Source organism: Pipistrellus hanaki, assembly GCF_964339955.1.
Source record: "Pipistrellus hanaki genome assembly, chromosome: 5".
Taxonomy (NCBI): Eukaryota; Metazoa; Chordata; class Mammalia; order Chiroptera; family Vespertilionidae; genus Pipistrellus; species Pipistrellus hanaki.
In genome coordinates, this window is record NC_140507.1 from 60,075,035 (window position 1) to 60,098,547 (window position 23,513).

General features: G+C 36.6%; 1 protein-coding gene across 2 annotated transcripts in view; it reads left to right on the top strand.

The window, feature by feature from the left end:
* Nucleotides 1-23,513, top strand: part of LOC311622866 (acid-sensing ion channel 5) — an 89,411-nt gene that overhangs the window by 55,301 nt on the left and 10,597 nt on the right. Inside the window, exons 1-7 of one of the 2 annotated variants that reach the window (XM_084884328.1) lie at nucleotides 5,420-5,575; nucleotides 8,129-8,435; nucleotides 17,293-17,530; nucleotides 19,119-19,244; nucleotides 21,547-21,696; nucleotides 22,682-22,829; nucleotides 23,052-23,108. In XM_084884328.1, the coding sequence (XP_084740454.1) occupies nucleotides 5,536-5,575; nucleotides 8,129-8,435; nucleotides 17,293-17,530; nucleotides 19,119-19,244; nucleotides 21,547-21,696; nucleotides 22,682-22,829; nucleotides 23,052-23,108 (1,066 nt within the window). In that variant the 5' untranslated portion in view covers nucleotides 5,420-5,535. Of the gene's footprint in view, nucleotides 1-5,419; nucleotides 5,576-8,128; nucleotides 8,436-17,292; nucleotides 17,531-19,118; nucleotides 19,245-21,546; nucleotides 21,697-22,681; nucleotides 22,830-23,051; nucleotides 23,109-23,513 lie in introns of those variants that run through there. The other variant, XM_084884330.1, reaches the window with a different exon arrangement.

A 23,513-nucleotide genomic window follows, 5' to 3' on the forward strand; every position in this document is an offset into this window, starting at 1 on the left:
ATAGTGGATTCTTTGATCCTCCTCGAAAGCAAGTGAGTTCCACTCAGGACTATGTCTGTAGCTATGCAGAGTGCCTAGGATTACTCTTGAGTAATTTCTTCACTGCTTTCAAAAATTTGCTCAAATCTCACCTTCCCAAGTATGCCTACACTGATTACCCCATTGATTACCCTAATTCCCGTCATCTCTTCAAAATGAGGACCATTGATATCTCCTGCCATCTTTTACTCCTTTGTTTTCCCTGGCACAGCTTATTTCCTAATAAATTAGGTAACTTATTGATTAGGTTTACTGTCATCTCCTACTAAACTAGAAGTTTCATGAAAATAGGGACCTTTGTTTAACTCATTGATGCACTTTATGCATTTGGAAGCAGCATTTAGACTGCATTAGGTATTCTATCTTCATTGAATAAAAGTAATTATTTCTGGCAATTTAATGCAAAACTCAAGTACAATGTAAAAAATATTCCCTGGTTTTTTATTTTATTTATTGAACACATTACAAAGATTTTGACCTTGTGCTGTGACATAGATGTTGATGAATTATTTCTAGCCATTGTAATTTAAAATTACATGCTTATTTAAAATATTCCTGGCTTTCATCTGGATCGCTCCATTTGCTTTTCCATAGAGCTGCAAAAGTTTCACCTCACATATAACCTCAGTGATCACCTTTGAAACACAGAAAAGCTGGGCTATATCACCAGTCTTAAAGTTTTTTACCTGCCAATGAACCCCACAACTTGTTTTGAATCCTCAGTTAAAATCCTTCTGTGTTGTTTTTTTGTTTGTTTGTTTGTTTGTTTTGCGTGTGTGTGTGTGTGGGTGTGTGTTTCAGTGTGTGCACTAATTTCCTAGGACTGCTATCACAACTTACCACAAGTGTGCTGGCTTAAAACAACAGAAATTTAGTCTCTCACAATTCTCCAGAAGTCTTAAATCAAGGTGCTTCCAGGACTATATCCACCGAAGGTTCTAGGAAGGAATCCTTCCTTGCTTCTACTAGCTTCTGGTGATGCCTGTTTCTTGGTTTGTAGACACATAACTCCAATCTCTGCCTCCTTCTGTACTCAGCTTTCCTCTCTGAATGTGTGTCCAAATCTCCTTTTCTTTTCTCTATAAAAAACAGCAGTCTTTGGTATTAGGGCCCATCCTAAATCCAGACTGATTTCATTTTGTGATCCTCAAATAATTACACCTCCAAAGACTCTATTTTAAAAAAATATATATTTTATTATTATTATTTTATTTATTTATTTTTTTAGAGAGAGAGAGGAAGAGAGAGGGATAGAAGGGATAGAGAGTTAGAAATGTCGATAAGAGAGAATCATCGATCAGCTGCCTCTTGCACACCCCCTACCGGGGATGTGCCCACAACCAAGGTATATGCCTTTGACCAGAATCAAACCCGGGACCTTTCAGTCTGCAGGCTGATGTTCTATCCACTGAGCCAAACCAGTTTCGGCCAAAGACTCTATTTTTAAATAAGGTTCTGAGTGGACATAAATTTTGAAGAACACTTTTTATCCCCCTGAAGAGTCTAAAATCCACATGGAAATTTTAAAAAATAAATTATATTATATTACCCCTCATGATTTGTGTCTCAAATGTTCACATTTGAAATTTTGCTATCTTTGCCTAGATGGCCTGGCTCTACAGTTGAATATCAACCTATGAACCCAGAGGTCACTGTTCAATTCTTGGTCAGGTCACATGTCTGGGTTTCAGACTTGATACCAGTTAGGGGCATGCAGGAGGCAGCCAATCAATGATTCTCTCTCATCCTTGATGTTTCTATCTTTCTCTCTCTCCCTTCCTCCATCTAAAATAAATAAAAAAAATATTTTTAAAAAATATATATTTATCAGTTAGAGGATATTTATCTTTTAAATATTTTTATAATATTTTAAAAAGAAATTTTGTTATCTTTGATTTGTTTATTGGTTTGTTTATTTCTTTTGCTTTCTTTATTGTATGAGGCACTAAGCACCTAAGTTTAGACTTTCTATAGAATATTCCCAAAGGTATGAAGACAATAGCAAATCAATATTTTTGTTCTTAGTAATTGGAAGGCGGGTTAATTTCTCACAAATGATCTAGTGCACAAAGAGATAAGAGATCTGAGTTGAGAACACAGACACAGTCATAAAATTGCAAGTGGAATGTTTGGATAATGTGTTCCTGCCCAGGTAACCTTGACTCATGATGTCATGTGCTATATGGGGACATAATTTTGTAACCTTCCGTGCCTCCAAGTTAAGCATTAGTGGAACCCTTCCCCCTACCTTTACCAACGTCAGGAACAATTTTGATACTGTGTTTTGCTGATAACATGATTGAGTGACAAATAGAAACCTCCCACAGACTGAGCCAGTCACAGATCGTGGCAGAGAATTGGAGTAAAAAACTCATTAGCAGATTGTCCAAAGCACACCAGCTGGGGCTGGGTTTTCAGAATACACAAGTACTTAAGATATGTTCATGTTATATCGAATATACATTTTTTAATGATAATGTCATAGATATGCAGTATTTTCCTGTACAGGGGTTCAGACAGTGTGTCACTTTGGCATGTGATTATTTTGAGCTGGAGGGAATCCATACTCTGGGTTTGTGAGAAACCTCTACCTCTCCTTTAAAATATTTAAATTAGGGGCCTTGCCCATAGTAGGAGTAATCACCAGAAATAACTTTTAATGACCTATCTGTAGAGCAGGGCAGACTTCTAATTAGTAAACATGTGGTCTTCTTATCTTAAAATGGCCTTCCTCCACTCTGAAGCACCAACGCATCTTACCTCATCCTTAGCTCAGAATGTCATCAATACCTCATTTTCCTTTTCTGTCTCTGGATCTCTTATGCATGTAGGATCTCTGACTATCACATGTATATGATGGCCAGCCATCAAGGAAATTATAACCTAACATTACAATGGCTATTATGAGGATTCAATCATTTAAAGTGCACTCAAGCCCTGGCTAGTGATTCTCAGTGGAGAGCATCGTCCTAGCACCTGAAGGGTCTGTAGTTCGATTCCTGGTCAAGGGCACATACCTGGGTTCATTCCTGTACCCACCTCCTTATGCCTCTCCCCCCCCCAATCAATCTGTTGTCAATGTTTCTCTCTTTCTCTATCTCTCTCCCTCTCCCTCCTTCTCTTCCACTCTCTCTGAAAAGCAATGGAAAAAAATATCCTCAGGTGAGGACTAGCAACAACAAAAATATAATAAAAGTTCACTCAAAAGCAAGGTTTTCCAAATGAAATAAACAGAATCAGATACTTATTTCTAAACAGGATGAAACCAAGAGGAAGCAGAAAGAAAACTCACAGGACTTGTCCCAGCAGAGTCAAAATCCTTAGATGGTTAATTAGAAAAAGGGGTGGTGATGGTAAATAAAACAGTCATTGATGCAGTTAGAACAAACATTTTAATAGCACTAGCAAAGGATGGATGGGCCAAAATGACCCTCTGTTGATCCCCCAGCCTTAAAGGCTCCCAGACAAGTCTGCTCTACATAGGCTGGTCTGGAGAGATTGAAAAGCAGTGATTCCAATGAGAAGCCCGATCAACAAGCTCTTAGGGCAGGCCAGTTTATGAAGTTAAAGGTTGACAAAGAGCTTGGGTCCCTGGATGAACCCTCGCTGGAAAGCCAAAGCCCTTTTTTGTTTGTGTGTTTGTTTTACACAAGTGGGTAAAAGGGTCTGGGAGTAAAAAAAGAGAAATGTCCAGAACTTTTTGACCTGGGAATTCCATGAACTGTGGTACTGAAACCCATTGGTGAATGCCTGATTCAGGCTACAATTAGATTATATATATATATATATATATATATATATATATATATATATATGTAAGGATTGATACAATCATGAAAAATATATGTAAACATGTAAGGATTGATACAATTATGGAACAAGCTTCATGTAAAGAGGCTATGTTATATGTACCTGAATGTTTTGTGAGAATGGATATTATGTTGGACCTAGAACAATTCTTGTACCCAGAATTGTAAAACCAAAACCTGGTGATAAATTCCTATCAGAGACTGTAGGTAGGAATGGAAGAGTTGATGGAATGAAGTTAAAAGTTCATAGGCACATTGGTGTACTTTGGACAGGCTTTCTATGAAGCAAATGGCCTCTCTATGGAACATTCCATACCAAATATTGTAAAATAGAAGGCATATATATCCATTCTTTTAACAATATTAATTAGATATTCTGAAAAACATACAGTTTTTATAGCTTTATAGAAAACTTTATTGCAAATAGCTATTAAAACAATAAGAAAATAATAGGTGCCTAAAATAAAACTATGTACCCAGAGGGAACGAAGCAAATTAGGGATAAAAGTAGCTGAATGGGTAGGTCAGCATATGATATCATTTGAGGAATTCGGAGTTATGCCCTTATGTTTCAAATCTTTGCAAAACCGGAAATGCAGCTGTCAGAGACCTTCAAAACCCTCCTGTCTTTTCCATCCTCAACTCCTACGACTGAAGTGGGAAAAAGAGGAAAAACAAGTTGTTGTGTTGTAAGTACAAACAACTATAGGAGCACTATTACCCCAAACTAGGCATACTTCCTATAATATTGTCTTTATAAATATTAATAAGGCTGAAACCACCTAAGCAGGTAACCTTAATTTATATATTTCATCTGCCAGGAACACCATTTGAATTCAACTATTCTTTCTTTTAGACTCCTTGAAATTTCTTAGTTTGCCTCTCTACAATATTAGTTTCAACTTATATACTGAATTTCCAAGAAATGTTCATAAACCATAGTAGTCATATGACTGGTTAGTGGATAAAATACTACCACGGTTAACTAACTCTTAAGAGGCTGAAATAGAAATGCATGCAATTCCTCAGTTTGGCCAGGAGATGGAGTTGTTAATACACAATAATGCATACTTTCCAGTTGATAATTAAACATAAAAATTATCATAATTTCTCAAAAGTGTTAATATAGACACTTAATTTGGCCTTTGTGCTTTATTAGATTTACATGATTTTAGCAATCATTTCTTCTTGTGGAGATGTTTTCTGGTATTTTATTTTGTCATTTTTATTGATTACTACTTCTGTTTTGAACTGAAAAAACTTTCACCAAGACTTCTGTACCCCCAAGATTTCATTCCAACTGCCTTTTGATTCAGACATGTATACACAGAGAGGTGGGACTAAAGGCTCAGGGGGCTGCCCGGTCAGGGATATTTTAAAACCACAGGTGTTTGTAAAGATTGTCTCCAATTATGGGAAAATGTGTTTCCTAATTCTTTTCGTTTGTTTGTTTCACTCTTTAACAGCTTCCCATCAGTCCATAAATGCACATAGCTGCTTCTGCCAGCATTTTTTGGTTTGCAAATTATATGCTTTCTGAGGCAAAACATAGCAACACAAACATTTAAATTGCCCCCACGGTTTTTACAACCTCAATGGCTGTATTTAATATAAAGCTCACAAAAGGAACATGGTTATTAATGAAAACTGGCTATACCCCGCGGACTCCTGCTTACTGAGATGACAAATGGAGCAGACGAAGAAATCCAAAGTCAGTGCTAAGAAAGGTGGGTAAAGAGTAAAATCGTGAGAAAAGTTAATTTTCATTTTTAAGGCTAGAAATTAGCAAAGGGAAAGAGGGAATTTTTTTTTTCATTTGGGAAATGTGCTTTCCAATATTTACTTGAATATAATACAAGCAATACAGTTTGGGTTATTTAAGGATACTTTAAATGAAGAAGTCAAAAATTGTTTTTAAAATATTATTATATATTAGAAAGAACCTTTGTTGTTTTATTTTGTTGGTTTGTTTTCTCTACGTATCAAGTATCTACCAGTTTTATTTTTAAAATACAGGAAAAAAATTTTATTTGATGATCCTCAAAATGTTTCCATAAGATCAGTATTCACCATAATTACAGAGTGTGTATTTCAGTCAGAAAAATAGGCTGGTTCCTGCTTTGTAGGCTGATGGGCCATTTACTAAACCAATTCTGATCTTCCTCACAGTGACACATCATCTTGTTTCTTCACTCTTCATCTCAAATAATACTTTTAAAAGCTCATTCAACACCCTGTCAAATAACAGAATACTCCATTATAGCCAAAGCAAGTGTCCAATAGTAGATCTACAGTAAATGAGCTAGTTTTTGACAAATAAAATTAAAACATATTTTTTAAGAGAATGCTTGCACCCAGCAATACTTAATCTTCCCTTTTAACAGCTTTGGTCCCTGAGGTAGGAAGACTAGGTGCCTGGAGATAGTTGTCCTTGTATCAGAGTTGATTCTTCATATGTGTTTGTAACTAGTGGTTACTTAATACACCAAAGGTCATTATTCAATTTATTCTGCTAATGAATAATAAGAATAATGGTTTTTCTCATATTTATGATTTTTCCTTGGGAAAATTATATTTTTCCTTCAATATAATTTTTCCCAATTAACACATACATATATAACCTAATTTGATATTAAGAACTGTAAGTGAGGCTACTCTAAGCTTTAGTCAAAATTCAAGCTGCTCAGTGTATGGTCTCTGTAAAATAATCATAATAGATTTTGTAATTGTGTCCTAACATTTTGCAATCAATTTGAGTCCCTTAGAAAATGTCCAGATATGTATTATTATATATTCATGACTTAATCTTATATAATTGATTGGACACTTATGAAGTATAATATATTAATTTAATCTTAACACTTAGAACCTTTAGAAGTATATTAATGCTGATTAGTTTACCAAAAATATTTCCTCAATTAAAGCAAAACATACAAAAGTTTATTCGACCTAATTATAAGCCTTTATGACCATTAAGAAGTCCATTCTTAAATGAAAATTTACCACATCACCATTAAATGTACTGAATAACAAAAATAGCTAACATTATCATGGTCCAGGTAACATTATCATGGTCCATTATCATGGTGCCAAGCTGTTCTTATTTAATACTCATAACAAACTCATGTGGCAGAGACTATTGCTCCCATGTGACAGCCCAGGAACAAAGTATCAGATTAAGAAATTTGGCTAACGTCACACAGATGAAAAAAGTGAGATCTTGCCCAGAAACCAGATCTTTTCATTCTAAAGGCCTTCTCATCCTCCTAATTATATGGAAGCTTTCTTTTAGCAAAATAATTCTCTATATCTTTTACAGAAAGTTAAAAACAAATTAAGCCAGAGGGGAATTTTGAATATGTTATCTGTTACCATAAATATTTTAGGGCCACCTTTACCAGGTCCTTAGTAACCAATATCAATAAACATGATTTGATTGATTATTGATCATCTTAAAAACATGAATTCACTTTCTGAAGAGGTAGAAGATATATTACTTAACTGACAATGCAGCATTGCACATTTTAACTAAATAACCAACTGAAGTAAAGTAGTTGTGTATCAGAGCCTATAAACCTACAATATCCCAGCATAGCCACACTTAGGACTCTCAAAGAATCAGCCTCATTTTGTTTATGGCACCTAAGAGACTCCGTGATTCTTCAGAGAAGAATTTCAAACATTAGTGACACGTTGTCAAAGATTATGTGTTGTAAGCAACCTATTCAAAGTGAGTTGATTTTGAAAGTGGAAGCAACCACATATAAATATATAAATATGATGGCATGTGTTCATTTGCCTTCACAAGAAGCATTCTAGGAATCGCTTCAGCATATTCTCCTTAGACTCATGTAACCAACACTGCTACTTCTTGATTTTTTTAAAAATATATTTTATTGATTTTGTACAGAGAGGAAGGGAGAGAGATAGAGAGTTAGAAACATTGATGAGAGAGAGTCATCGATCAGCTGCCTCTTGCACACCCCCTACTGGGGATATGCCCGCAACCAAGGTACATGCCCTTGACCGGAATCGAACCCGGGACCCTTCAGTCCCCAAGCCGACGCTCTATCCATTGAGCCAAACCGGTCTCGGTGACTTCTTGATTTCTGAATAGACCATGAAATTCAGGAAGAGATTGTATGTATCACACATCATAAGAGTAACCTGTTTACATTTATGTAAGTTGTATTTTTTACAGATAACATCAAGGTTTCCTACCTCATTTCTTTGTTGTTGTTGTTGTTGTTATTTAATTATTGCACGGGCAAAACCATCAGGACTCTTGGAAAAGATAAAGCTCTGGCTTTCAAAGAAACCACTGCCCTCTCCCACTGACCGAAAGAAGTTTGACCATGACTTTGCCATCTCCACTTCCTTTCACGGGCTACATAATATTGTTCGGAACCGGAGCAAAATCCACAAGGTGATCTGGTTGGTGGTGGTCTTGGGCTCAGTCTCACTGGTGATATGGCAGATCTACAGCCGCTTGGTCAACTACCTCACATGGCCGACCACAACGTCTGTAGAGGTTCAGTATGTGGAGAAGATAGAGTTCCCGGCGGTGACGTTTTGTAATTTGAACAGGTAACAATTTATCTCTTAAGAAATCTCTATAATTTTGGTAACATAACCTTTCTTGGATGACTGAAATCAAGTTTTATTATGCATTATTTAACACATGGAAAACACCCTAAGTTCTTCAGTTATACACACACTCATTTAAGGAGCAAAAGCCTATTGATTTCTTCTTTCACTTATTTTTCTTTTTTCCTTTCTACCTTCTGTAATTATAATATTTGTTAGGCATGGCACCAAAACCTGCCAGAAAATGGGTGTAAAAGTCTTGATTCTTGCATTTTCAAAGTTACAAAGAGAGAAAGCTTTTAGACTGCGATACTCAACCCCCCTCACCCCAGCTCATAGGGTGGAGGTTCCATATTGACACAAGGTCAGAGAACTAGAAACCACTGCCTGCCCAGAACCCTGCTTGTAGACTTTGCCCGGTGGAAGAGGCAGGCACTAAGGACAAGAACTCTGAAACTCTCCCCCAAGGGAACTCTGCTTATAATTGTGAGGTGAAGTTGAAGACTAAAACAACTTTCAGAATCAAAATAAGATTTTGGTGATAAGCAATTAAGGCAGTTAAGACAAGGCTAGTAGGTCTGGTAGGCCAGCTACTTTTCTAATGAAAATCCGGGAGAGAGACACACACACAAGGAGAGTCCTGGGGTCAGAAGTATTCTCTACTGACCTCAAAATTAATTCCTAAGCAGCCAGAATTAATTGAGTCAGACTGTGGAGCAATTTGTACCCTGGTGTACTATTTCTTTGTTGTTGTTGTTGTTAACCCTCATTCAATGATTTTTTCCCCCCCATTGATTTCTAGAGAGTGGTAGGGAGGGGGAAAGACAGAGAAAGAGAAACTTCAATGTGAGAAAAACATCAATTGGTTGCCTCCCACACGTTTCCTGACCAGCCTGTGATGGAGCCTGCAATTGAGTACGTGCCCTTGACCAGAATCAAACCCAGGACCCTTCAGTTCTCAGGCCAATGCTCTAACCACTGAGCAAAAGTGGCTAGGGCTACCTTGGTGTATTATTAAAAACAGTAGAGCTTAAGAAAATGAGAAGACAAGGCACAGAACAGGAAAAAATATTTGCAAAAGATATATCTGATACAAGATTATTACCCAACTATATCAAGAACTATTAAAACTTAAAAATTAGGAACTAAACAACCTGATCAAAAAAAGAGCCAAAAACCTTACCAAACACTCTCACCAAAGAAAATATATAGATAGCAAATAAGTATGTGAAAAGCTGCTCCACATCATGTGTTATCAGGGGAAGGCAAATTAATACCCAATATCAATGCACATCTCTTAGATTGAACATATATATACAATTATTGAGATGGAAAATACACTAGGTTAATTAGAGAGGGTCCACAATGTACTTGAACTGGCCAAAGGAAAAATACAGTAAATTTGAAGATAGATTGATAGAGCATGCAATCCAAAGAACAAAAAGAAAAACTAACAAATAAAAAGTAAGAGACTCAGGGGGAGAATCCAAGATGGCTGCTCGGGTAGGCAACTAGCCGCAGCCGCACACAACAATTTTAATAAAATACAACTAAAATATAAAATGGACATTACCCAGAACTATAGGAAAGTCGACTGACTGGAAATCCTACAACAAGAAGCAAGGAGAAAACCAGCAGGAAGCGCAGAGGAGCTGTAAAAGCCTAAGGTACGGAGACACGCGGCGCGCGCAGAGAGGACGGAGCCGGAGAGGAGGGAGGCCGAGTGCCTGGTGGGCGTTCCCTAGCGGAAAGGAGATAAAACTCCGACTGTGCTGGGCCCCCGACTGCTCTGAACCCCAGTTCTGGGCCAGACCCCGGGGACTCAGGCTCAGCCATAGGGAGCTGGGCTGTAAGTCGGAACCCCGGGGTAGCAGAGAAAGGAGGTCCCGGAGGCGCGCACACTGCCCCCAGAGAAGGGACGGTCGGCTGTGCCGCGGGATTGCCCTGGCGGGAAGGAGACTGGGGCTCCAGACTGCTGTGAACGCCACCTCCAACTCCACTTCCAACTGAACTGGACCCCAATACCGGGCTCATTGTGGGAGAGCATAGACTGTTTGGCAGCAGGCGAAAATCGAGGGCACCTTTCTCTCAGAGGCTCCGGCAGCGAGCACTGAAGGACCCGCATAGGGCGGGGCTGACGGAAGCCAAAGCTGCAGGCTCCACCCTGAAACCCCGTCCCATCTGTAACTGCGAAATGCGACAACAAAATAGATCACAAACGAAAGAAATGGAGGACAAAAAGCGTCTGGATATAGAGTTCAAATCTACGCTTATAAGGTTTTTCAAGAATTTCCTAGAAAAGATGGATAAGGCCTATGAGGATATGAAAAGAGATCAACTAGAATTAATAAGGAGTCAACAAGAAATGATAAGGGATCAACAAGAAATAAAGAATACATTGTCTGAAATAAAAAATATTCTACAGAGTCCTAAAAACAGAAGGGAAGATCGCAAGAATCAAGTCAAAGATTTGGAACATAAAGAGCCAGAAGACACTCCTCCACAGAAGCTAGAAGGCAAGAGAATCCAGAAAATTGAAGATAATGTAAGAAACCTCTGGGACAACTTCAAGCGAACCAACATCAGAATTATGGGGGTTCCAGAATATGAGAGAGAGCAAGATATCGAAAACATACTGAAAGAAATAGTGACAGAAAACTTCCCCCACCTGGTGAAAGAATTTGACTTACAAGTCCAGGAAGCGCACAGAACTCCAAACAAAAGGAATCCAAAGAGGACCACACCGAGACACACCATTATTAAAATTCCAAGAGCAAAAGATAAAGAGAGAATATTAAAAGAAGCAAGAGCAAAGAAGGTAGTAACTTATAAAGGAGCACCTATACGATTGTCAGCTGACTTCTCAACAGAAACCATGCAGGCCAGAAGGGAATGGCAAGAAATATTCAAGGTGATGAATAGCAAGAACCTACAGCCAAAAATAAGCTACCCAGCAAAGCTATCACTCAGAATCGAAGGCCAGATAAAGAGCTTCACTAATAAAAAAAAGCTAAAGGAGTTCATCACCACCAAACCAGAATTATATGAATTGCTGAAGGGGGTTCTTTCAGAAGAGAAAGTAAACAAAGATAAAAAATATGAACAACAAATACGTAATTATCAACAAGTGAATCTAAAAACCAAGGAAATTAAAAAAATCTGATGAACAATATTAACTGTTGAGTATAATAGAATCAGAGGTATGGAAGGGGAGTGAACTGACGATTCTTGGGGAAAAGGGGAGAGGGGGGCGTGGGAAGAGACTGAACATAAACTGTGCACCTATGGATGAGGACAATGGGGAGAGGGGAAAGGGCAGAGGGTTGGGTGGGAACCTGGTGGAGGAGAGCAATGGTGGGGGGGGGGGGGGCGGGGAAGGAACATTTGTAATAATATGAAAAATAAAAACTTATTTAAAAAAAAAAATAAAAAAAAAAAAAAAAAAAAAAAAATAAAAATAAAAAAGTAAGAGACTCAGAAAAATGAGGGACCATCTATAATAATCTATAATAATAAAAGCATAATATGCTAATTAGTCCAGATAGATAAACGACCTTTCTGACATTATTCTGGACCAGGCCTAACCACTTGTCTGCCTGGTTAGGGGCAATCAGGCAGGCAGAAGAGTGCTTAGGGCCAATCAAGCAGGCATGCAGGCAGGCAGGTGAGCAGATAGAGCCAGCAGTCCCAGATTGTGAGAGGGTGCAGGCCGAGCTGAGGGACCACCACCCCCCCCCCCATGCAGGAATTTCATGCACTAGGCCTCTAGTATTAAATATAAAAACACATGCAAAATGGGAGTACAGAAGGAGAAGTGAGTGAATGGAGTAGGAAATATTTTTTAAACATTGAGTCCCAAACTACCAAAGTTTGCAGAAAAGCATTAATCCACATAGCCAAAAAGTTCAATGACTTTCAATAGAATAAATACAAAGAGATGAACAGTCAGGAGCATCATTGTGGAAATACTGGAAGTCAAAGGAAAAAAAAAATAGATTCAATATTCTAGGCACTATAATTGTAGAATAGGCAAATTCTTAATTTTAAGAGACTTCTTCCTTAGATGGCAAAGAACTAAGACATCATCAATACTATAGGGGTAAGAGACATCCTCAGCTCCCAAATGTTAATTTGACAGTTTCTTTGTATACTCATTCATGAGGATTTTATACAACATTGTCTGGCAGATTATTAATAGATCAGGTAAAGAACTCAAGCTGTCTGGTTCTCAAAGCAAATGATCTTCAAACTTTTTAGCGTATGTATCATATAAAGGAACTTAGAATATTTATGTATTTGATGTGCATATTGAAAATTGATTTTTTAACCACAAGTTTAAATGTTTATGTCTTAAGTTTAGAATATCAAAAATATTATAAACTTTGTGGTATAAAATAGGATAAGGATTAACTGTAATGAGAATAAATATTGGGTGTCCCCCAAAAAATGTATACACACTTTAATAGCTGGTAGTTCAATTGATGTTTCTTGATAGATTTAACTCTTTCGAGTTAAATCTAATGAATTAATAATTATTCAAAGTGTATATACATTTTTGGGGGGACACCCTGTATTTCATGAGTCCATTAAACTTTATTAAATAAAGTACACTGATATGAATTATGTTTATTTTTATCTAGACTTTAATTAAATATCACAATAATCTGGAAGACTCAAAAAATAACCAAATTATATTTACAGTAATAAGTTTTATTGCATTTCTTCAGCTTTTCTCAATTTACAGGGTCCCATTAAAGGCCCAAATACCCAGTGTTTAACCTTAACTTTTACCCGAATCAGAAATGTGTGCATCACAGGCTAAGAAAAAGTTGAAGGAGCCTTAGAATTAATTCTAAGAACTAATCAAGGTTCCTCTGAAATAAGCTACAATTCAATTATGCCTGTTAAAAGCCCTAAGATCATTAAATAGCAACAGGCATTATATGCTAAGATTTGTGATAGTTGAAGGGTAAAACCTCTTTCATGAATGACAGAAAAAATATTGTGAATATAGGCTCTTTTTTTTAAGAGTACAGGATCTAGAAATTTATTCATGAGTACCCTTGAGCACATGCCCATCCCAATTTGAATACTATTTCAGAAACTGGAGAAGATCTGTTGTCAGATCCCTAATCAACACTTGTGCTGATATAGCCTGACAGTAGAAATATATCCCCCAGGTGAGGGAACTTTGGCAAGGGACTTCTGAATATTAAGAAGGTTTACCTTTTGCCATGGGACCAGGGACCTATCCAGCTCAGAGTGGATTGGTTTTAATAGTCCCCTACTCTATACGACAAAATCCTTTCCAGTATCAATCATGAAAATAAACAAATGATAATAATGAACTAATATTTAATACCAATAAAATGTTAAAATTAATGAGCATAATACAAAAATGCGAATTCAAAATAAAATTGAAAGAAAAGAAACATTTAGCACTTGGAGTGATTTTCAAATGTCTCTGTGTTAAAAATTTTCACTAAAATATCTTGACCATAAAATGTACCATACATTTCCATTGTATTTGCTAAAAATAACTTCTGAAACTCATTTTCTTTTATCAGTATCAGAGAAAATGACTAGATGTAGTAAATAGTGAAGTTACTTTGTCCATTGTTTTTAAACACATAACTCAAGTTCTGTTCCTTCATCTCTACAATAACCACTGTACTTGTTTATTCCAAATCTAGGTTTAAATGCAAAAAATTGTGTTAAAACATTTATATAAAAAACAATATCATGACTTTCGTACAAATATGAAATGAACACATGTCTAAGATTTTATTAATTAGTGAGAGAACTCTAACGTGTTAAATTTAATTAATAGGAGAGCTCAAAAAAAAGACATTCTTTGTACATTTTTCATCTCCACAAAATGATTTATAAAATGTTAACTTCCTGCTAATACATGTAGACTTAGATTTGTTTTAGGGAGGCTCAATGAAGGACTGAATTAGGTATCAACTTGGACACCAGAAAAAAACATTCATTTGGGTTATATAATTTGGGGAAGTGTAGTTAGAGATATTAATATACATAAGAAGGATTTCTTTAGTAATTGGTTGTCAGTTATTAAATTGTTCAAACAAATCAATGTACTTTTATTATTATTTTCTATTCCTAGCTTCTTACCAGTATGTTAAATAAAAGAGTCAGGTAAACTATAACTAAGCAAGGTTTTTAAAAGAATATTTTTGAAATAATTTTGCAGTTTGAAATGAAGCTGAAAATAAATTCAGCAGCACATTTTGGTTTTATGCTGAAGAATACACCTTACAAAGCTTTTTTCTTCCTTTGTTCCAAATATGGTTAGATTTTATTCATCAAGGTTAATTCATCTACCTAAATTACCTTCATGATCTCAACTATTATTAGTATAATAATAAAAAATTAAAAAAATATATTTTTAAATGCACCCCCTCCCCTTTAACCTTTTAATCCATTGTAGTCATACCTCCTACGTGTGTGGAAATTCCTTCATTTCTCTGCATAATCATCCTAAAAAGAATTCAGTGAATATTGCGTGAGGCAGAATTGACTCAGCCTGTGTGGGACTCCAAAGTCACAGGACTTTGGAGCAGATCCTGTGAGTCATTCAAAGTTAGAAACCTGAAGCAAATTAAAGGCCCAAACTCAATTTAGGACCCACACTGTTCTTCAACACCAAATCTGTTGCTAATGTAGACTTACTGCCTCAAAGGGTGAGTAAAAACACTTCTGAAAAGAAAAGCAAAGTTGTTTTTATCCAGTAGTTAGACTGTCTCTAAGATGGAGGCTTGAGAGTGTCTCTAAAGAAAGGTAGAGTCAGCCTGGCTACCAATGCTCAGTGGTTGAGCATTGACCTATGAACCAGGAGGTCAAGGTTTGATTCCCAGTCGGGCACATGCCTGGATTGGAGCCTAAAGGAGGCAGCTGATCAATGATTCTATATCTCTCTCCCTTTCCCTTCTTCTCTGAAATCAATAAAAACATATTTCAAAAAAAGACTAAGTCAGAAGAAGATAGGTATAAGGTTTCAGAATCTGTGCTGCTGTGACTTTTGTTTGGGAGTTTGTAAAACAAAATGTGAGAGTTTTTAAAAATTGATTTTAGATAGAGGGAGAGGGAGAGAGAAACATTGATGTGAGAGCAAAACACTAATTGTCTGTCTCCTGCACACCCTCTACTGGGGATAGAGCCCTAAATCCCAGGTATGTGCCCTGCCCAGGAATCAAACTCGTGGCCTTTCAATGCATTTGCCAAGGTGCAACCAACTGAGCCACACCCGTCAAGGCTTGGGCTGCTGATTTTAAGATAATCCTTGCAAAACTCAAAGCTGGTTAAGTAAGGTGTTATACTAGAGACTGCTTATGAAAGCAGTTTCTTATCTCTAAAAGACTATATGATATCCATCTGAGATTTTATTTCCCAAATTTTGTTTTGTGTATGCCCTACTTTAATTTAGAAAGGGTTTAATGTGGCTTGTATGAGAAAGAAAAAAACAAACATAAAAATAATATAAAGGGAAGTGAAAATAAAATATAAAACCTGGGATATAAAGAAAGCCTGGGAGTGAGGTTATATGCAAGCCACAAGGCCCCTTAACACTTAGCAAGAGTGGATCACGCATTTCATTCCATGCTTTCTAGCAGTCAATTTAAAGAAAGTCGGTTCAGTTTCAAGATTTATAGTATCAAAATACTAATCACATTTGAAAGAAATGTACGGTATGCAAATAAAGAACAATGCATAATACAAGGCAGAAATTGTCAACAAAATAAGAGAATTGCAAATCACTTATAGTAGTGAGATCAAATAGGTTACTTCCTCTTTGGTTGCCAGGAAAACACTTTGTAATAATGAAGCATTTATTTAATGAATATTTACCTAGCATTCACCACATTTCAGATATTCTTCTCAATGGTTTAGGAAAGATAATTCAATCACAGAAATAACATTCTGGGATAGGTGATATTAACATACCAACTTTAGAAGTGAGAGAACAGTCAGAGTGAGATGAAATTTGCAAAATCATACTCTTAAGTGGCTCTAACAATCATGGTCCATGGCTGAAACAGAACCAGCATAAGTGATATAAAATAAAGGATATGATAGAGGGACAGAGCTCCCACTGAATCTCAGGGGCAGGGCCTGAAGGCAGCAAGGTCAGCAGCCGGAAAGACAGATCAATATGAAGTCAAGGGCATGGACACAAGCTGGAGATGTATGTCTCTCTTTTTTATTACCACCCATCTTCATGGTGACCTGAAGCATAAGTTGGCACATTTTCCAGATTGTGCTCTCACTGACCCAGGATTTGAAGAAATTCAAAGAGGAGATTGGCCAGGAGTTGGAGGAAGTATCCTGGCTACTGTCCCATACCACAAGTGGAGTCAGGTCATGAACCCAATGAGAGTGAGTAACCATAGCTTCTGCCCAACAATGAGCTTCAGGTTGTAACCAGATACATAGAAGGAAGGGGATGTTGAAAAATACAGTTTCAAAATAACCATGCCAACACAGTACAAAGCCACCACAATGGCAAAGGAAATCAGGCTCCAAAGTCTGTATTTCTAACAGCTAAACATTCCCACCTCTCCCTTTATTGTTGTGTCTTGAAAGATCTATCAGGGTGTGTCATTATCAAGGTCTGGAAGGTATTCTAGGTAAATTAAACTGTATGCACAAACACAAGGTAAATTGCAGGATGTGATAAAGACCTCCTAGGAGTCCAATTTTGCTTGAATGTGTTATGAATGAAGGGGAGTGTAGGAGAGAAGCAAGAGACTCTAGGATGATCTAGATGTTTGGGCTCTGTCCTTTAGATAAAAACAAATTTTCATTATTTCAAATAATGCCTGTATTCCTATGATAGGTTCCAAACTGAAGCTGTAGCCAAATTTGGTGTTATTTTTTTCTTATGGAATATTGTATCCAAAGTCCTCCATCTCCAGGATATCCGCACCAATTCTACCGGTTTTAAAGAGGCTATTGATTTTCTTACAAGTCAACAAAACTTCAGCATTGCAGAGTTTGTCAAGAAAAATGGTTTTTATCTCAACAACAGCACTTTGTTGGAATGTGACTTTTTTGGAAAGCCATGTGGCTCACAGGTAATGATTTGTTTCTTTGAATATCATCAATATAATAAGCTACTTTATCATATTGTTTCACATTGAGATAAAGATTATTTCCATGGGCAGTATAAATTTGCTTAATGATTATGTTTCATTGGCTCAGCCTTATGATGTCAGAGGGTATAGTTACGTAAGAGACATTTCTCCTTTTTCAAGTAATTAGATAAGAAAAGGTAGAGAACAAAAATCTTTGGTTACCTTTCTTGAAGGATGATAGTCCTTCCAAAAGAAACACAGATTTAACACAAGATGGTATTTTAATTTTCCCATTCACCAGTGACTAATATGTTCCAATGCAGCATTGTATTATCATTAAGCAAGAATATGCTGTTTTTATGCATATGATATTATATCAGAGGTTACAGAAAATGAGAAGGGCCCAGCATTTTGAGTATAAAACTTGTTTATATTTCTCTAATCACTCATAACATCTTGTTTCTATTTATATAATTAACTTATATTTAAGATCAGATTGTTGATATATCTGGAATCTGCTAGAAAAAGTATATACAGGCAATTTGACCCCTTAGTTCTTATATCAGCCATTCTGTAGCATGTGCTGCTACATGATTCACCAATTCATGTTCCTAGGACTCAATTTCTTACCTTTTCAGTATCCTTCCTTAGCCCACAGTCAGCAGAAAAGAAGTACCTGAGAGACATCTGACAGAGATGAAGCCCTGCTCTAAACTCTTCATTTAGAGAAGCTCTTCTATGTTGCTTTTTATTTACAAACGTATTTAAAATTATCACCAAGGAATTTTGTGGTAGACATTTTCAGGTACAAATTACAGGAATTCTGTAAGCTTAAGAGTAAAAGGAATGAACTGAGTTAATTAAGTGGGAGCTCAGCCGAAGGACTCTGAGACCATCATTAACATTCTGTTTCAATTTCCATCTCAGAACTCCAGCTGGCTTCTTTCTACACCAGTCCTCCTCACACAGAGCCAAGAAGGCTGCTGACAACTCTAGTATCATATTAAAATAGTTGCCTATGCTATCCACTTCTGTATCCACTTACTAATCCTATGGAAGATGCTAATTAGCTCTACTTAGGTCATATGTCCATTATTGAAACAATCTCTAATACAAACCAGTGGGGTATTAAAATTGGCCCTGCCGTTATCACATGCATCTCCATAGTGGAGGTGGTTGGAGGAGAAGGATCAAAGGAGCCAAGTGTGATGGCTGCCCCACTGGGACCCTGCACTGTGGGGGAGGGGTGGCTCTTTCAAAAGGATGCTGAGGGAGTTCTCCATAAGTAAAATAGACGATTCCATGAATCTTTAGCAAATATAAAACAAATGACTTTTTTAAAAATGTTTTTGAAACTATGCTAAATTACATATGAAAATGTCCCAGTGAATCCCATACACATTGACTAGTACATATCCAAAAATGAAAACTCCAATTGAATATAAATATAAATTATAAGACTATTCTTTCTGTATACTCATTTAGATACATGCAGTTTAAGATAAAAACGTTATAGCAATTTGAAGTTTAGATGTGACCAACATACCCAACTGATTTTTGTTTCATTTTGTTCATTTTCATATTGGAGGACTTTGCACATGTCTTCACTGAATACGGAAATTGTTTCACTTTTAATCATGGTGAAAATATAGGAGCAAGGGAAAAAGTGAGTGTCTCTGGAAGAGGCTTAAGCTTGCTCTTCAATGTCAATCAGGTATTGCATTTTCTTAATCCGAGCCAGAGCTTAAAACTAATAAGAAGAAGCATGGTTTTAAAAGATTTGATCAAAAACGCTTTGCTCTGTCAAACTGTTCTTACAAGTTGAATATTATTTTTATTTTTTGTTAATTTAGAGTCCTATGAATGCAACTATTGAGTTGGAGATTAAAAGACAAACTTTAGAGGCAGTAACCTGGACATTTGTAGCTATATCACTGACTACCGATACTGTGACTCCAGAAAAATGGTTGTACCAAAAAATAAAAAAACCAAACAATTCTAACTCATGATGTATGGTTAATTTAAGATGATGCGAAGCATTTAAAAAAAATAAATTTTAGATTTACATGTAAATAAGACAATGTGTTTTAGAAAGAAGCCATATATAGATATTTCTCAAAGCATTATATCTATGATTTATAAAGGTGATAAAAATAATTTCTATATAAAGAAAATTGTAAAAGTGGACTTTGACTAAGCCTAATTTCTGTAAATGTGTAAATTGCATAGGCAGTTCTAATTATTTAGGTTTTAATGTCCAGACACCTTAGAAATGCAGAAGTGCTACCTTCAAGAGTTCCAGATAGTGCTCTCACCCAAGGTTAATTCCTCACCTGCCATCTTGCTCAACTAATCTATATAGTAAAAGCCTAAGAGACCTTTACAGCAGAAAGACCAGAATGACGGTTCACTATGATATGCACTGATCACCAGGAGGCAGACAATCAATGCAGGAGCTGCCCCCTGGTGGTCAGTGCACTCCCACAGGGGAGCTCCACTCAGCCAGAAGCTTACGGCTGGCTAGCTCAGCGGGGGAGGTGGGAGCCTCTCCCACCTCCATGGCAGTGCTAAGGAGCAGCGGGCCAAGAGGTAAGGAGAAGCAAGCAGGCAGGGAGTAAAGAGCGAGGGGTCCAAGACTGTGAGTGGAATGTCCAACTGCGGGACATCTTTAGTGCTGCTGCTGCCTCCGCCGCTGTCCTCACTAACTGTGAGCCAGGCTCAGGGTTTCTGGCTGAGTGGCGTTCCCCCTGTGGGAGCCCACTGACCACCAGGGAGCAGCTACTGTGTTGAGCGTCTGCCCCTGGTGGTCAGTGCACATCTGCTGTTTGGTAGATTTGCATATTAGCCTTTTATTATACAGGATAACTTCCTCTTGTATCCCATTTTTTATGTTTAAACACAGTACTGTACAGTTCAATGCATGAACCCATGCTTGTATATCTATCTGATTAATATTTTCATGTCATTCAAATGTAAATCATAGGGTCATTTCAAACTATGTATTACAAATTTTATAAGCTAGAATTGCCTAACTACTTTAAAATGCAATTAAAATCTGAATATTCAATACAAAACAGAGAAACATTAATCAGACCATCAAACCTCAGAGGGAAGGTAGGGGAAGGTGGGGTAAGGGGGAGAAATCAACCAAAGGACTTGTATGCATGCACACAAGCCTAACTAATGGACACAGACACCAGGGGGGTGAGGGAATGAGTGAGAAGGATGCAGGGGGAGGGAATGGGGGAAATAAGGACACATATGTAACACCTTAATCGATAAAGAAATTTAAAAATATATATATTCCATAAGTAAATAACACTGAAATATTCTTCATATGAGCCAGTTAAGTGTTTCATACAGTTATAACAGGCCACAGAGAAATGGGGTTCTGAGTTATAAATGGAATGTTAAGCATGTTTATTAAATGTAATTCCATAATAGAGTTGACCCATTCATAAGAAGAATCATTATATTCCCAAGTCCATTCCTTCTCCCTGTAGCCTGAAACAAATAGCCAAGTCCCCAGAAGTATAGTCTTACATTTATTTATCTGATTAAAGGCTATAAAAGAAGAGCTCTGGGGTTAGACAAAGAGGATGTCTTCACTCTTACAGGAAAATGAATTTGAATTTTAAATAAAGCCAGAGATTTTATTTACAAAAGAAGAAGAATGCCTAATAATTTTCTAAAACAAATGAAACAAAGAGAACAGCCAAAGACAAAGCAACTCAAAGGCCACTGGTTGGAGAGCCAGAAATTAGATGACTCAAATATGTCAATAGCCTTCATATTAGGTAAAAGTGATCCATGCACAACTGTCGAAGCCTTGAAATGTGATTCCGCCCTAGAAAGGATGTGTTAGGTGTTTAATTTTCATAGCTTACAAAGAGATTAAAGACTGACCACAAATATTTTATTAAGTAAATCAAATTCTGTCATGTTAAAGCTAAATCTCAAACTTATGTAGAACTGATATCGATTTGTAATTGGGGAGAGGGTGTGTTTTGTTTCAGGAGGAATTCACGGATGACCCCACTCTTGGTTTTGTTGATGCCGGGATCATCTTTGTCATCCATTCACCAAAGAAGGTGCCACAGTTTGATGGTTTAGGTTTGTCATCACCAGTGGGAATGCACGCACGGGTAACCATCCGCCAGGTGAAGGTAAATATTGGCAAAATGTGTGACATGAGGGAATCAGGGGGTAGTGAATACATATATGCATAAACAACATTTTCCACTAAGAACCCCTTTCCTCCATGACATTAGAACAACTCTGGAAATTCCAGTTTCATTTCAAATACTTTCCTTTACTATTATAGTAGAAAAACAGTGAATTCACATTTACCATGTAAGTGAGAGATAACAAGCCTACCAAATGCAAATTAACTTTCAATCTCATTAGAAATGGAAGGCTCAGTATATATGAGGAGACACCTAAGTTGCTGAACTATGCATTTTCTCAGTGGGACGTTCTGTGAAGGAGAAAAATAAGTGGGAAAAGCAAAATGTTGGAGTCAGACATGTCTGCCAGATTTCCACTTGCCAGATACTAACTCTGTAGCTTCTTGAATCAACTCCCTGAAATTTTCTTCTCCTCTCTGTACCCTGGGGGAATGTGTGTGAATAACATTTCCTTTTCACAGTTATTATGAAGTTTAAGTGCAATCACTTAAAGTAAACACTTAACCATATTGCCTGGTACAAAATAGGTTTTCAATACAAGATTTTTTGGGTGTGATTTTGGTTGTTGTTTTGTGGATGAGCTGATTAATATGCTAACATATACTTTCCATAAATGACAATATTTTATATGACTCAATGTTTAGAGCAATCAGACTGTCCGAATCTGATTTTATTAATTCACCATAAGCACAGAGCATTTGGGATACTGTTTAAAGGACCACTATTACACTTACCTTCAGATATTTTTTCAGGTTAATAGAGTAGGCAAAATTGGCTAATGTAGTCAACCAAAAAAATCAAATAGATATGAAAGAAAAATAAAAGATTTTGTTAACCAGTGTCACCCCAATAAATGCAATAGCAAGGAAAAAAAATAAAAGTAAAAATTCCTTTCTTGGTGAGATAGAAAGGGGTGGACTGACCCAGGAAAATCTCCTGAACCAGGTATTTATTTTATCTCAAGACAGTTCACCAAGAATACCCATGGGGAGAATGCAACCCTAACATCAAGCTGCAGACTTTCAGTACCTACAGCACTTCCGGTTGCTTAAAGGAATGCAAAGCGCAGCACATAGAAAAGCAGTGTGGATGTTTACCTTTTCTTCTTCCTGGTAAAATTTTCCCTTATTTGATTTTATTTACTTTATTTGAAACATGAGAAATCAACACATCATAAAATTGCAATTTTAAAATTATTATTCATTTAACTAATTTTATAATGGTATAGACAGATAGATAAATTGTTTGATGGATAGATGGGGAAAAGATAGTATTGTTATGTCATTTATTGAATAAAATACCAAGTCTCTATATTTATATTTATTCTTTTTAAGGAAAGGGGATAGAGTGTGACCTAAAAAAGTTTTACAACTGTGTTTCTCCTACACTTGGTAAGTGGCTTAATACATTCTCTCCTTTTCATGATTTATATAAAAGTTGTACATAGTAACACAAAACTTTAAATTATACTATTAATAGTCCATAAGTGAAACAAAAGAGAGACTATAAAAGGGAGCTCTTAATGTTCTTAAAATCAACATTACTAGCTTAGACAGACATAGTAAAACAAAACAAAAAATCCTCTGATTTCAAGATACATCTGAATTAAAGATGCAGTGACAAAGTAACAGTAAGAGGATTCTGATTGTTATTCCAAATTTGCATGTTTTTAAATTTGCATGTACTTCCTTATAATCAAAATAAGTTTGTTTTTTTCTCAATATATAAAGAAAGCATACTCGTTGGGACTTGTTCAAACATTATAGAATTGAAAAAAGCCATGTCAATATTAGTAG